This window comes from Opisthocomus hoazin, chromosome 7 (assembly GCF_030867145.1).
Source record: "Opisthocomus hoazin isolate bOpiHoa1 chromosome 7, bOpiHoa1.hap1, whole genome shotgun sequence".
Taxonomy (NCBI): domain Eukaryota; kingdom Metazoa; phylum Chordata; class Aves; order Opisthocomiformes; family Opisthocomidae; genus Opisthocomus; species Opisthocomus hoazin.
In genome coordinates, this window is record NC_134420.1 from 3,286,998 (window position 1) to 3,299,929 (window position 12,932).

The window sequence follows — 12,932 nt, forward strand, 5'->3', positions numbered from 1 at the left end:
ACATAAACTATGTCTTCCTGCTTTTTGTGGAGACCTGATGAGGTTCAACAAAGGCAAATGCAGGGTCCTGCACCTGGGGAGGAACAACCTCATGCATCACTACAGGTTTGGGGTGGACCTGCTGGAGAACAGCTCTGTGGAGAGGGCCCTGGGTGTCCTGGTGGACAACAGGTTAACCATGAGCCAGCAGTGTGCCCTGGCTGCCAAGAAAGCCAATGGGATCCTGAGGTGCATCAAGAAGAGTGTGGCCAGCAGGACGAGGGAGGTTTTCTCCTTCCCCTCTACACTGCCCTGGTGAGGCCTCATCTGGAGTGCTGTGTCCAGTTCTGGGCTCCCCAGTTCAAGAAAGATGAGGAGCTACTGGAGAGAGTCCAGCAGAGGGCTACAAGGATGGTGAGGGGACTGGAACATCTCTGCTACGAGGAGAGGCTGAGGAAGCTGGGCTTGTTCAGCCTGAAGAAGAGAAGGCTGCGAGGGGACCTAATATATATTTACAAATATCTGAAGGATGGGTGTCAGGAGGATGGGGACAAGCTCTTTTCAGTAGTGCCCAGCGACAGGACAAGGGGCAATGGGCACAAACTGAAGGACAGGAAGTTCCGTCTGAACATGAGGAGGAATTTCTTCCCTCTGAGGGTGACGGAGCACTGGAACAGGCTGCCCAGGGAGGTTGTGGAGTCTCCTTCTCTGGAGATATTCAAGACCCACCTGGACAAGGTCCTGTGCAGCCTGCTCTGGGTGACCCTGCTTCAGCAGGAGGGTTGGACTAGATGACCCACAGAGGTCCCTTCCAACCCCTGCCATTCTGTGATTCTGTAATGTTTCTTTTGTGAATTCAGTACTTTACAAGAGTAGCTAATTCAGTACTCCGTCGTCTCCCTGTAATTTTTCTGTAGATTTGAAGTAAGCGCTTACAGGCCTGTAGCTAGCGAATACGCTCTTCAGATGGAAACTGAGGAGGAAAGAGAAGCCTTAATCCTCAATCCTAGCGAACATGTTATTGTGCGGAAGGTAAGTGAAAGCTTTTAAAACTCCTGAGTTATGAGCTACCTAAAAGTGGCGTGCACACTGTGTACTGCTAGTTATAGACTGGGTTGAAGACAGTGCAGCTCATGATCGCCTTCATGCTACTCCTTTCTTTTTCCTGTCTTCCCTCTGCTATACCTTTCTTTCAAGTGTCACGCATTCTTGGAGTGTGGATTTCCCTTCTGAGTGACTGGGAGTGACTGATTTTGGGTTGTCCTCTTTATATGTAAGCACTGGCATGAAGCAGCTACGTGTCTAATCTGCCTTTTCTCTGAAAATCTGACTGTGAAGTACCCTCTCTTACTGTGTTAGGTATCACGGGGATGGGGGGGCCATAGAGAGCCATTCAAAGCAGCAAACTGCTTCTGAAACTACACTTCACTGACAAAAAAAGTCCTTAATTTCTTTCGGTTTGGGTTGTGGATGGTGAATCAAATAAGGCAGCTGTGTAAACCGTGCCATATAACACTTTACATACGTCCAAATTAAAATATGACTGGTCATATTTATATGACACATGCAGCCATTAAATAAAATGTGTATGCATATATTTATGCATTTTCACTTCTAGTATGCATATGTAATTACATAATACACAAATATCTTGTATCCATTCCTCTCCCCATTGATTAATGCTGTTTTCTTTGGACTTTTAATCTTTTACGCTTACAAGCTGTGCTGTGGCATCCGTTGCTGCATCAGAGGCAAAAGGTTTATAGTGCCTTGGCAACCTAAGTTGCAGTGAAGCATCTTACCTGTATTTATGACTGCTTACTTGAAGTTTTTTGTTTGCTAACCAGATGAAAGGAGGAGCCCTTTCCTTCAGAAGATGGCTTCGAGGGCGAAGTCTTTACTGTTCTAAGCTGCTGACCGCCAGAGCGAAATCCCGCTATTTATTCCTCACATACCTAGTTACACTGCATCTTGTTGTTTTACTGTGCCTCACTGGTACTCTCTGAATACACTGCATTTGCTGGGTAAATTATTTCCCTTTCTATAATGGTGTGCCAATTCAAGGTAATGGACTTTTCACATGCTGCAGTTAAGCTAAGCACTGGACACAGTTGTATATATTCTTGTTACCCCCAATGAATCTCACGCTTCTCAAAATAAATTTGTGTCTATCACAAAAAGAAATTTCTGTATATCACAGTTGCTCCAAAGTTGACTTGAATTGCTCTTTAACAGTGGAATATTATATTTGCTAAGGAGAAAAATATTCCCCTCTGCCCTACAACGACACTGCTGCATACGAGTTATTTAATATGGTTTGTGAGTACATAATGATTGATTACTACTGAATGGGTTTGAAATGATATCTTTTCTATATAGATTTTATTTTAAGAGTTAAACTATGGATTTTAAAGGAATATTCACCTTTTACTGTTTATTGGCTTCTTGGTTATGACAGGAAGTTTTATAGAGTGCAATAAAGGAAGAATTGGATTTTTGATTTTTTATTTGGCTGAAAATAAAAGATTGAAGTTGGTTGTTCTTTGGCTGCACAGTTTGTAATGGCTCTGACAAGGTGCACAGATATGTGTGTGGTAGTGAGTTAAGCTGATGATTAAAGATCCAAAAATGAGATGACATGAAGAAATGTCTTCAACTTCTTAATCCTTTATTGTTGTTTAAAGGTGCAATTTCTGTAGCTTTTCTTGCGGTTTTTTGTTTGTTTCTTTTGGCTTTTATTTTTTTTTTTATTCACTTGCACTTCTTGGTGGGTTTAGTTATTGCATTTCTCTGGGGCAAAATGTTCCTCAGCTGCTCAACACGTGAAATTGAGGCTTATAAAGACACAACCTTACCTATTTGACATACTTGGCGTCCAGGTACAAATGAATAAAGGGCGGGTTTTCAACTAAGAGGCTGTAAGAAGTGGAGGATTTGCATTCAGTTTCTGTAGACACATAACAGAGCATTTCGCCTTGCGTAATAATACATCCAAGTTTTGTTACAGTGTTCTCTGAAACTGCACAACTACTTGGCTGATTGAAAAAGTAGCTGATTTGTGAAGACGATGGCCACTGGAAGCTAGAGTCTTGTTTTTACACCCTGTGTTGTTGTTTGGTGGTGTTTATTCTCTCTGCATTTCCATTCACATCTGTGTAAAATGGAGGTACAACCAAAACAAACCAAGTCTGAGGGAGCAGACATAAGGTCACAAAAAGGAGTAGCTGTTTGATTTCCTCTTTGCTAGACTAAAATCCTTAAAAATCTCGTGGGAAAAGAAAAATGTAATGAGTATGGAAATAGAAGGGTTCCATTGGTTTTACCGATGAGCAGGTACAAGGCTGACTTTGAGCAGATGTCAGTGAATCGAATTACCCGCTTCAGGTGCGAGGATGCTTGTACGCGAGGCCTGCTGCGCGGTCACAGGGCAGGGAAGAAAGAGGGGTTGGCTGGGATTTACATTTGCAGAGTTAACGTGTACCACATTGTATCTGATGTTCTGCTTCACTTCTGTTTGTCATGTGGAATGGGAGATGCTGCCAGCCGTAGTTACCGCTGGAGGTAAATCCTGTGAACTTTCTTCTTTTGGCGGTTCTAGAATGTTTCTTAGCCTGGTAAAGGTGATATCTAGAGAAATCCAGTCTTTCCCTATACAACTGCTGTCTTTTTTTTGTAAAACGGTAACGGCTTGTCTCTTCTGAAGGGCTGATTGCAGATTCGGTGCCTGTTTTCAGCCATGCCGTCACCCACATACTGAGAGAAGTCAGCTATCTTCAGTGTCTGCGCCACGCAAACGCGCAAGTACAGTTGAAACATGAGGACTGTACATGGTAAGACTTTTCCCTTTCCAGCCTGAAGATGGCTGTTAACAGCATGGTAACGAGCTATTCTTAGCTAATTGTTTTAGAGTGGAGCAGAACGCTTTCCAGTGACAACAGCGGACCTACAAATCCTTCCAGTCTTACTCGGCTCGCGTGAGGGATTCTTGTCTTCAGGGGAGAGAGTGACCCTCTGGCATGAGGCACAGCAAGTCAAGCGAGTGGGAAAGGCTCCAGAGGTGTTGGAAATTCTGCCCTGATTTATCCAGCCCTTTCTGCTGTCACTGTGATAAGCAGAAACGGAAAAATAAGGTTTCCAAAAATGGCTCGAAGAGTGTACATACACTGTGAACTCCGTTCCAGAAGCTGATATAAATGTAATGGGAGGTGAGATCATGTCATTTACAAAGAGGCTTTTACAAATCGTCACCTTTTCCTGGGTAAGTGTCACCCCGAGAGTTCTTTCCATGTTACAGCTCATGATTTTAATGCTTTTGCTTCGGCTGGTCTGCACGACCGAGTGGCAAGATGATTTCTTACCGTGGAGGATTGAACACCTTGGTCCTGTCCAGCTTTCTTCAGAGCCAAGGAGCTATGCTGAGCTCTCTGAGCTTTGTAGCATTTCTCTACTCCTACATTCCGGTATCTCCTCTGATGTCATTTCTGACGTACTTAAGAACGGAGTTTCTTTCTGGTTTGCGTTGACGGAGTCCATGTCTGGGTACAGTTCTGTAATGTTGGCTACTGCTGGTAAATAGGTGGTCTACTGCATTCTAAAAGCCTTTTCCTGGGGGTTTTAGAAGAAAAATAATGATTCATGGCAACATGAATGAATGTTGAAAAAGACCGGCTACTCGAACTAATGGTTAAACATTCCTATCCGAATGCTGTTAATGAATGTATGTGATAAAATCATTCTGCTTCCAGACGTGAAAAAGAATTTTCCAGTCAGAGGCACATCAACAAGAACTAAAATGATTGTTCTTACTTTAAATAATGTTGTGCTGTCAAATTATGCTTCCATTTCATCTGAGAGCATTGTGGTCGGTCCTGTGGCACAGCCTTGCTTCGTAAAGCACACGGGAAAGGATCAAACACCGGGAACTTCAAGCAGCTCAAACTTTAAAACGCCAAACATTCCTGCTGTGAGGAAACCTGGTTTGTAAATCTCCAGGGTGTTCTTGCAGGGATCCTCTGAAGAGCGCACGATGTTTTAAACCCCACAAATGGGACAGCATGAGCTGGCTGCAGGGCAGACCCCGATGCTGGTGGCTCCTGGCCCGTGCACATAGCACTCGGGTGGAACTGTAATGCCGTCAGATGTCAAGTGCATTGTTGCATTAATTGCAGAAATGATGCTTAATACATTTTTGTGGTGTTGGGGACCAGAACGTTGCTGGAGAAGTGCTGTCTTTCATTCCTTCGCCATTTCTGAAGTACCCTTCCTTATCGAGTCAAGTTGCCAGAGAAGGAGAAACAAAATCGTTCCCTTTCCTCAACGGCCTAAAGAGGCAATCGTACCGTCCTAAAAATATCCGAGGAATCCAAAACAGAAGTCTTGGCGACACTCGGGCCCTCCCTCGGTGGAATTTCAAGGAGTTCAGGTCTTCGTCGGATGCGTTGGCCAAGCGCTGAAGTCGCGTTGTTCCTGGGCAGTTGTGCCAGCTGCCTCTTGTTCTGTTTCCCAGAATAACCACTTTGAGAAGGTAGTTACCACTTACAAATACGCTCCTGTAGCGAGCACTTCACGCTGCAGAGTAGCTGTTGCTTAAAAACACCCAGCAAACGCTTTCCTGAAACTTCTGGTGGGGGTTATTTTTAGTTGGTTGGTGAAGATTGGTGATGATCCTCTAAGAAGGAGGCAAATTTAAACATGCTACTGGGAAACAGCCGCGGTCTCGGAGGTCATGAATGTCTGGTGATTCTTATTTACCATCTCAGTACTGGCATTATAGCTGGTAGGTGCATAATTCATTTTTAACAAACGAAATTTCTAGAAGAGAATTCAGCCTTGGAAGAGATGGGGTTCTGCTTGCTTCAGTCAAAGTAGAGCTGAATGTCTGTCCTCTAGCTGAACTTGTCCTGTGGTCACGAGGCCAATCAACAGAATCTCACAGGACTCCTCGAGGCTACAGCAGAGGAGGTGTCCTTTTTGGAAACAACGGCTGAATGTTCTGATTAATTTGCTTTGGTAAAACCTATTCAAGCTGAAATTTATGTGGATACTTCAGATACTCTGCAAGACCAGGGCTTTAGCATGGACTTTGCTGTTTAGGTTTATTCTTAGTCAAAATTACTCTTTTTACAGCAGTTTGCTGTCTAAATAATGGAGAGTTGCTTCTGTCCTATTCCCTTCCATCTCCTCCCCCCCCAAATTCTTGTTTTGCAACCAAAATTGTGAGGCGCGATGGTGATGAAGCCACTGCCCTTGTGTGTGACAATGGCTCCGGGCTTTGCAAAGCTGGGTTTGCAGGAGATGATGCCCCAAGAGCTGTATTTCCATCCATCGTCGGACGTCCTCGACATCAGGTCAGTTGGTACCACAGTGGAAGTGCTGTCTGGTTTGGGGGGTTGCTTTGGGTTGTTTTGGGTTTTTGAGGCTTTAGAAATGGCAATGATAAAGCATCTGATTTATTCAGGCCAAACTCCCGTCAGCGTTTGTAGGAGTTTGGCTTGATGACTGGAGGATTGAGCTGCACATCTGCAAGGTAAACTTCTTGATCCTTTGGAAAAGGTGTTTGTCAGCCATAAAACGTTGACTACAGAAGAACAGGAGTGTTTTAACCATATGAAGGTGTCTTATGGAAAAAAACCTCAACTTGTTGGATGAATTAATACTTACTCTTATCAATACAGGGAAAAAAGCTAAGCAGAACATGGCTAACATGGGAAACCAAACGAATAATAGTGAGACGTTCCTTTTCTTTGTTCCTTCAAGCAACAGTATGGCCAAATAAACTTCCAAAAAAGGTCTCTAGCGCATCACTATCAACTCAGATAGGACTGGAAAGGAGAAATGTGTGATTTCTTGACCTCGCAAAGGGTCTTTCTGCTTAATTCGTTTCCTAACAGTTCCTTTATAAATAGAAGATGCAGATTTTTGTTCATGTTACTCATCTGAGTCAGATTTTAATTTTCTAGGCTGTAAAAACCCTTCTTTGAAGTTCTGTGTGTTCTTTTGCTGAGCTAAATGAGCCTGGTTTGGCAGGCATAAAATCCTAAGCGTTTGGAGGAATGTGTTTTGAACACCTTTGTCGATTGCTGAATATCGGTGCTTGAAAACACGTCCGTAATTTAACCTCTCAAATTGTTCATTGGCTTTTATTCGTGAGTAGGGCTGGCAGGTAATTTTGCACAGTTTAGCAGCTCAGCAGCTGTATTACTGAATCCGTGGAATTAAAATGTATCCAAGGGAAAAATGAAATATTTTTATGCTAGTTGATGAGTAATATTGTACCCTGTATGCTGTTATATTATTTGGGGCAATCATGATAGGCTTCCTAATGCAAACATGATAAACTTTAGTAAAAGTATTTTTTAGTAATTGAGTTTTCTTTTAGGAAGTCTGTCTCTTTTATATAAATTAATGCTTTTTTTCAAAATGTAAGTTTTTCAAAACCCTTTCACTTCCAGCAAGGAGGAATCTCCCTTTTTAAAGGCAATGGTGGAGTTGCCTAGACAGCAAGGGCAACCAAATGTATAAAGTAAATCTCGGGAGATGATATCTTTTCCACCTGTAACCCCTTTATTCATTGGTGCAATGCCGAAGGACCCAGCCCCTGGGGAGGGAGAGCCAGGAGTTCGCTGGTGCCTGCCTTGGCTGGGCTCCTGCGTGGGCGTGAGCTGGGCCGAGCGTGAGATACCTTCCTGCCTTTTGGAAGCTGCCTCGTTCTTCCTCCCGGGTTGATGGGGGGTGTTAGTACAGAGCAGGTGGTTACCCATAAATTCACATTTTTTGTTCCTTGCACATTTTGGGAGTACGTTCTGGAAGAGCAGTAACAGGTACTGTATTTCACATGAAGTTATAACTTAAAAAATTGCATTCTGTCTCTAATGTGCATGGTATACTGCACTACTATTAGAATAATATACTTTGCAGGGTGTTATGGTTGGAATGGGTCAAAAAGACAGCTATGTAGGGGATGAAGCACAAAGTAAAAGAGGGATCTTGACACTGAAGTATCCCATTGAGCATGGAATCATCACGAACTGGGATGACATGGAAAAGGTGGGTGTTCAGTGTTATTTTGCGGAGGCATCATCCTATCCAAGAGATACAATTTGCTATTAACCATCTTGCAAACCAGAGGGAAAATCCTTGAAGAATTTTTAATCTCAGTATCAGTAAAGGGACAGTACAGTATGCTAGTACAGCGGTTGATCAGGTCCTGGCACTTCTGGAGTGACTGTTTGTTGAAAAAGTAAATGCTTATTACTCATCAGATTTGGCAGTATGTTGTGAAAGTATTTTATGCTTTATACACACTGTTTTCAGTCTTGAAGCTCATAGTGAGGCAGAGTGTTTGACAATGATAGAAAGTGGCTAAAGTAAAAAAAAAAACCAAAAACAACCACCAAAACCCCACAACAGGTTGCGATTCATCAGAGGTGAGTCAGAGAAATATTAAAGATACCTTAGTGAAGTTGGGAACACAAACTGTGAGGTGGAGGAGTGGTTTTTCCAGCCGCCCCCCGCCCTCAGACAGGCAGCGCCCGCCTCGCTGCCCGGCCCCTCCCCGCTCCCGCGTCGCCGTCGGTGCCCGCCGCTCACCGGCTGCCGCCCACCGCCCTCGCCGAGCCGGGCGGGTCCCCTCGCACCGCACCGGCTCTGGGCGCGCAGCCTGCGCTGCCGCTACGGCCCCGCGGAAGCAACAGGGCGAGCGGCCGGGATACCCGCGTTGTCGGCGGGGCTGGGTCAGTGCCCGTGGCCCGGCGGGCTGTCCGGCACCTCAGCCGCCGCGCACTCCCCTTTTCTTGCGTTTTCCTTTTCATTTTTCATCTTGCTCCCCCGCTCTCCACCGCGTCTGACCCTGGCAGCGCGCAGCAGGCGATGAGGGGATGCGGTGAGGGGTGCCCAGCGACAGGACAAGGGGCAGCGGGCACAAACTGAAGCAGAGGAAGCTGCAGCTGAAGATGAGGAAGAACTTCTTCACTCCGAGCGTGATGGAGCCCTGGCCCAGGCTGCCCAGAGGGGCTGTGGAGTCTCCTTCTCTGGAGATCTTCAAGCCCCGCCTGGACGCGGTCCCGTGCAGCCTGCTCTGGGTGACCCTGCTTCTGCAGGCGGTTGGGCTGGGTGACCGCGGAGGTCCCTTCCAGCCCCGAACGTTCTGGGATTCGGTGATTCTGTGACGTCTTCCTCCTCACCCTGCTCTGGGTGACCCTGCTTCGGCAGGCGGTTGGGCTGGGTGACCGCGGAGGTCCCTTCCAGCCCCGAACGTTCTGGGATTCGGTGATTCTGTGACGTCTTCCTCCTCACCCTGCTCTGGGTGACCCTGCTTCGGCAGGCGGTTGGGCTGGGTGACCGCGGAGGTCCCTTCCAGCCCCGAACGTTCTGGGATTCGGTGATTCTGTGACGTCTTCCTCCTCACCTCCGCGGGGCACGGGCCGTTGCCAGACGCGGAGGGGAAGCGAAGGGGGACGGAGCTGCCGCCGGGCGGACCGCGGACCTCCGAGCCGCTGGGGATCGCTGGCGCCGCCAGGTAACGTCTCCTCCGCGGCGCGGCGCGGGCGGCGGGGGCCGCGCTGAGGAGGAGGAGCAGGAGGAGGAGGATGGGCGGGGCGTGTGAGGCGGCGGTGACCGTGACCGGCTGCGCTGCGCAGGGCCCGGCCGCCCCGCCTCAGGGGTTCGCTCCGCTGTGCTGTGTTCCGTTCCCGCCGCCGGGCGGCTCTGCTGGGCTCTCGGCGAAAGCCGCCGGGCCCGTTCCCCGCCTCTCCGGAGCAGGCGGGGTGTGTGTGTCCCTGCCTTGTGCCTGCCTCTGAGGCGGGCTGAGGAGTGGCCCCCGCCGCGGGGCTTGCCGTGCTTCAGGCGTTGAGCCCCGTGGAGCCCCGGCAAAACCGGGTGGGGGGGTGTTGTGTGTGTGTCTGCCGTGCCCCGCCGGTCCCAGGCTGCCGGTAGCACCGCACCGCAGAAGCACCGGGCAGGAGCGACTGCAGCCGGCTGCTGCGGTGGGAGAAGCTGCTGCTCTGCGTCCCCCCGTGCAGCTGCTTTCTGCGGTGCCGGGGTCTCACTTGTGCAGTGCTGGTGCAGCGGAGAGAGTGGGACTGCCCTAGTGTATATATTCTCAAGAGCAAAGTGTGGTCAGTGTTATTAAGAAATAATGTTTGTAAGAGACACAAGCAATAGCTGTGTAAATGTGCTGTTGTATTAACTTTACGGAGCGCTTGTGGTGCGATCAACACGGCTTCAGTGCGTCTTTGCTGTGTGTCAGATGTTTGTGCACTGTTTGTCCAAGAGCTTTCCAGTCGTAGATGGCACAGGCCATTTGAAAGCCAATGTAGCTTACTCCGCAGAAGAACCAGCATCTCCGTGAGCCATCAGACAAGGATGCAAACAAAAATGTGCAGATACAGTAAGCAAATAATTATATTAAAATGGTTTTCTTTTGGGGTGTGTGGTGTGTTTGAAGCACAAAATGGATTTAAAATAACAAAAGGCTTACCTGTGTTTTTACACGCTTCTGCTGTTGTCTGGTTTTCTGCTGTAGTCTTGTGGAAGAGGAGAAAGGCGATGACCGTTACCTCCTTTGGTAGTAAGAGGAGCGGAGTTCTGCCTCAGCGTTTACTTCCATAGTCTGTATTTCTGCAAGAGAAGAGGGAAAGGTCGCACCTTAATAGCGTCGTAGTGAGAACTCAAAGGAGTGCTCTTTGAAGCCATTTTTTGTATCAGAATGACTTTGGAATAGATGTGTGGAGGGTTAGACGAACGCGAGGAGTTCTGTGTGAGCCAGTGGACTGTTTGTCTGCCTCCGTAGTCGTCCCAATAGGTATTTGTAACAATGCAGTTCAATATTTCGCCGTGTAGATTGGCCGCTCTTGAGCCGTGGGACTTCTGTGACCGCTTGAGTAGGAGCTGCTGCTGAAATCTGTCCTGTCCCCTGTCGTGTGCTCCTGAGTGCCCCTTGTGCTGGGCCCTGCGATCTCTGAGTCGGGGGAGTGAGTAGGCTGGCAACTACCCAGATGAATAATAAATGGTTAGTTTTTTTAGCTGGATTTGGCTGCAGCTATTGCTGGAGTATGAAGGCAAAGCTGCCAATGGGACTTTTCTTCTTGGTAACATCCCGTTACGATAAGAGCCGAAACCTCAGTTGTGCTGTGATCATCAGAAGAAACCCGTTTTCTAAAATTAAGTGGGCCTCTGTGGTATCTCGTGGAATTTGTGAAAAGTTTGACATTCCTGCCTGTTGTTCTTCAGTGAAGAAGAGATTAATGGAGATGAGGGCATAGTGGATGGCAAAGAGTGGCTACCAACACAGTAGACTATGCAAGACAAAGAGCAGGGTGAGGTACTGGTGGTGATGAAGCAATGTGAAACCTTGAAAGTGAGGGCGAGCGGTTTGAACTTACAGGGGAGAGACAAATGATCTGTCCCTGTGAAAACTGCGGAGAGGGTAGTCATGGGTAATGTGGACTCCCTGCTTCTCTTGTGCTTGATGGCTGATAGTGCTGTGTCCAGGACATAGGCTGTGAAAGGAAGGAAAAGGGTGATAGAAAACTTCATTGAATTGTGTTTAGCTGTACTGCGAGGAGAAGGGGTTGGGTGGAGCGGTCCAGCGTTCAGATTGCAGCTTGACCAGTTTCGGTGCTTGAACTTGCTGTCTGTACCCCAGAGGAAAAGCCAAAGAAGTTACTGGTTGATTTCACACTGGGGAAGGAAAGTCTGTTCAGTTTTGTTGCCTAGCTTGGTTTGGAAAACTCGTCAATATTTACTGTCTGTGATGTAAATAAAAATACATCAGAAAGTAACAGTTAAGGTATTCAGGTAGCAATGCTGGCACGTGAAGTGAGCAGAAGTGATTGCATCAGTCAGAGCTGGAAATGAGCTAAATATTCATAAATTAAATAGAAACGTACCACCACGTTACATCCAGTGAGTCATTTTGCCCTCTTCGTAGCTGGGTAACCCTTTTCTGTATCTGGAACTGAGCTTTTCATTGAGAACAGATTTGATGTGACGGCCGTGGAGGAGTTACGAGAGGTGTTTTTACTGAGAAGTTCTGTAATTCCCATCCCCAAGTCCATGTCCTGTTTGTCGATTTCAAAGTTAGTAAAGGTTCTTAGCAGAATCCAGATTGACCTTGTAGATAATGTAGGCCATAGATTGCAGGCTGTGATTCCTGGTTTTAGCTTTGGAACGATGAACAGCGTTAAAAGCAGCGCCTGCTATCATTCTGCATACTTTTTCAGAGAAGCTATGTGCTAATATTTATTATAAACTACTTTCCATCTTCAGGACTGATCTGTGTAAGCGTATTTCCTAAGTCTGGAATACAGATTAGAGAGGAGAGATTATTTTCCTCTGGCTGTTGCTAGTTGAGAGTGAAAATTAGAGAACAGGTGCAGCTTCTCTTTTCACTTCGTGCTGCGATTGGGAATGTTATGCAGAGGCTGAGCGAGAGAGGTTAGTCTGCTCGTAAGATTCTATCTCCAAGAGACAATGTGAAATTTACCACATGGGCTACTTTAAAACCTTTGCCCATTTTTTCTCTGAGCCAAGTTTGTCACCACTATTCAGTAAAAGTCTTAACCTTTGAGCTGCCTTGTACCTGCTTGGTCTTTAGGATTTTGCTTTTTAAAACCTTCTTATGGCCTCTACTTGTGTTTATTGGGAAGCTACAGCTTTCTGTGATCAGAAACTGCACTTATTCGTGTGTCTGGTATTGTGGTGCCATTTAGAAATTTGTGGTACTGGATTGTGAGCAGAAGCAGCAAGGAACACTTGCCGTTGCTGGGGTTTCAGGCGCAGGCGTTTTATAGGCAGGGCAGCGGCCTCGAGGGTTGCAACGCTTGTTGTGTTTCGCAGGTATGCAGCAGTCGCACAGCAATTAAAGCAGTTTGATGTTCTGTAATGTTTTTAGTCTGTATGGTTGATTTTGTAGAAAGATGCACTGATCTACTGCCTGTTCCATTGCAGTGGCA

General features: G+C 46.8%; 1 protein-coding gene across 2 annotated transcripts in view; it reads left to right on the plus strand.

Moving 5' to 3' along the window:
* Positions 1–2,514, plus strand: part of LOC104337100 (uncharacterized) — a 44,214-nt gene extending 41,700 nt beyond the window's left edge. For both annotated transcript variants that reach the window (XM_075427598.1, XM_075427599.1), the window contains exons 28-29: positions 897–1,011; positions 1,827–2,514. In XM_075427598.1, coding sequence (XP_075283713.1) covers positions 897–1,011; positions 1,827–1,985 — 274 coding nt within the window. In that variant the 3' untranslated portion in view covers positions 1,986–2,514. The remainder of the gene's footprint in view (positions 1–896; positions 1,012–1,826) is intronic.
* Positions 2,515–12,932: the final 10,418 nt, after the last annotated feature.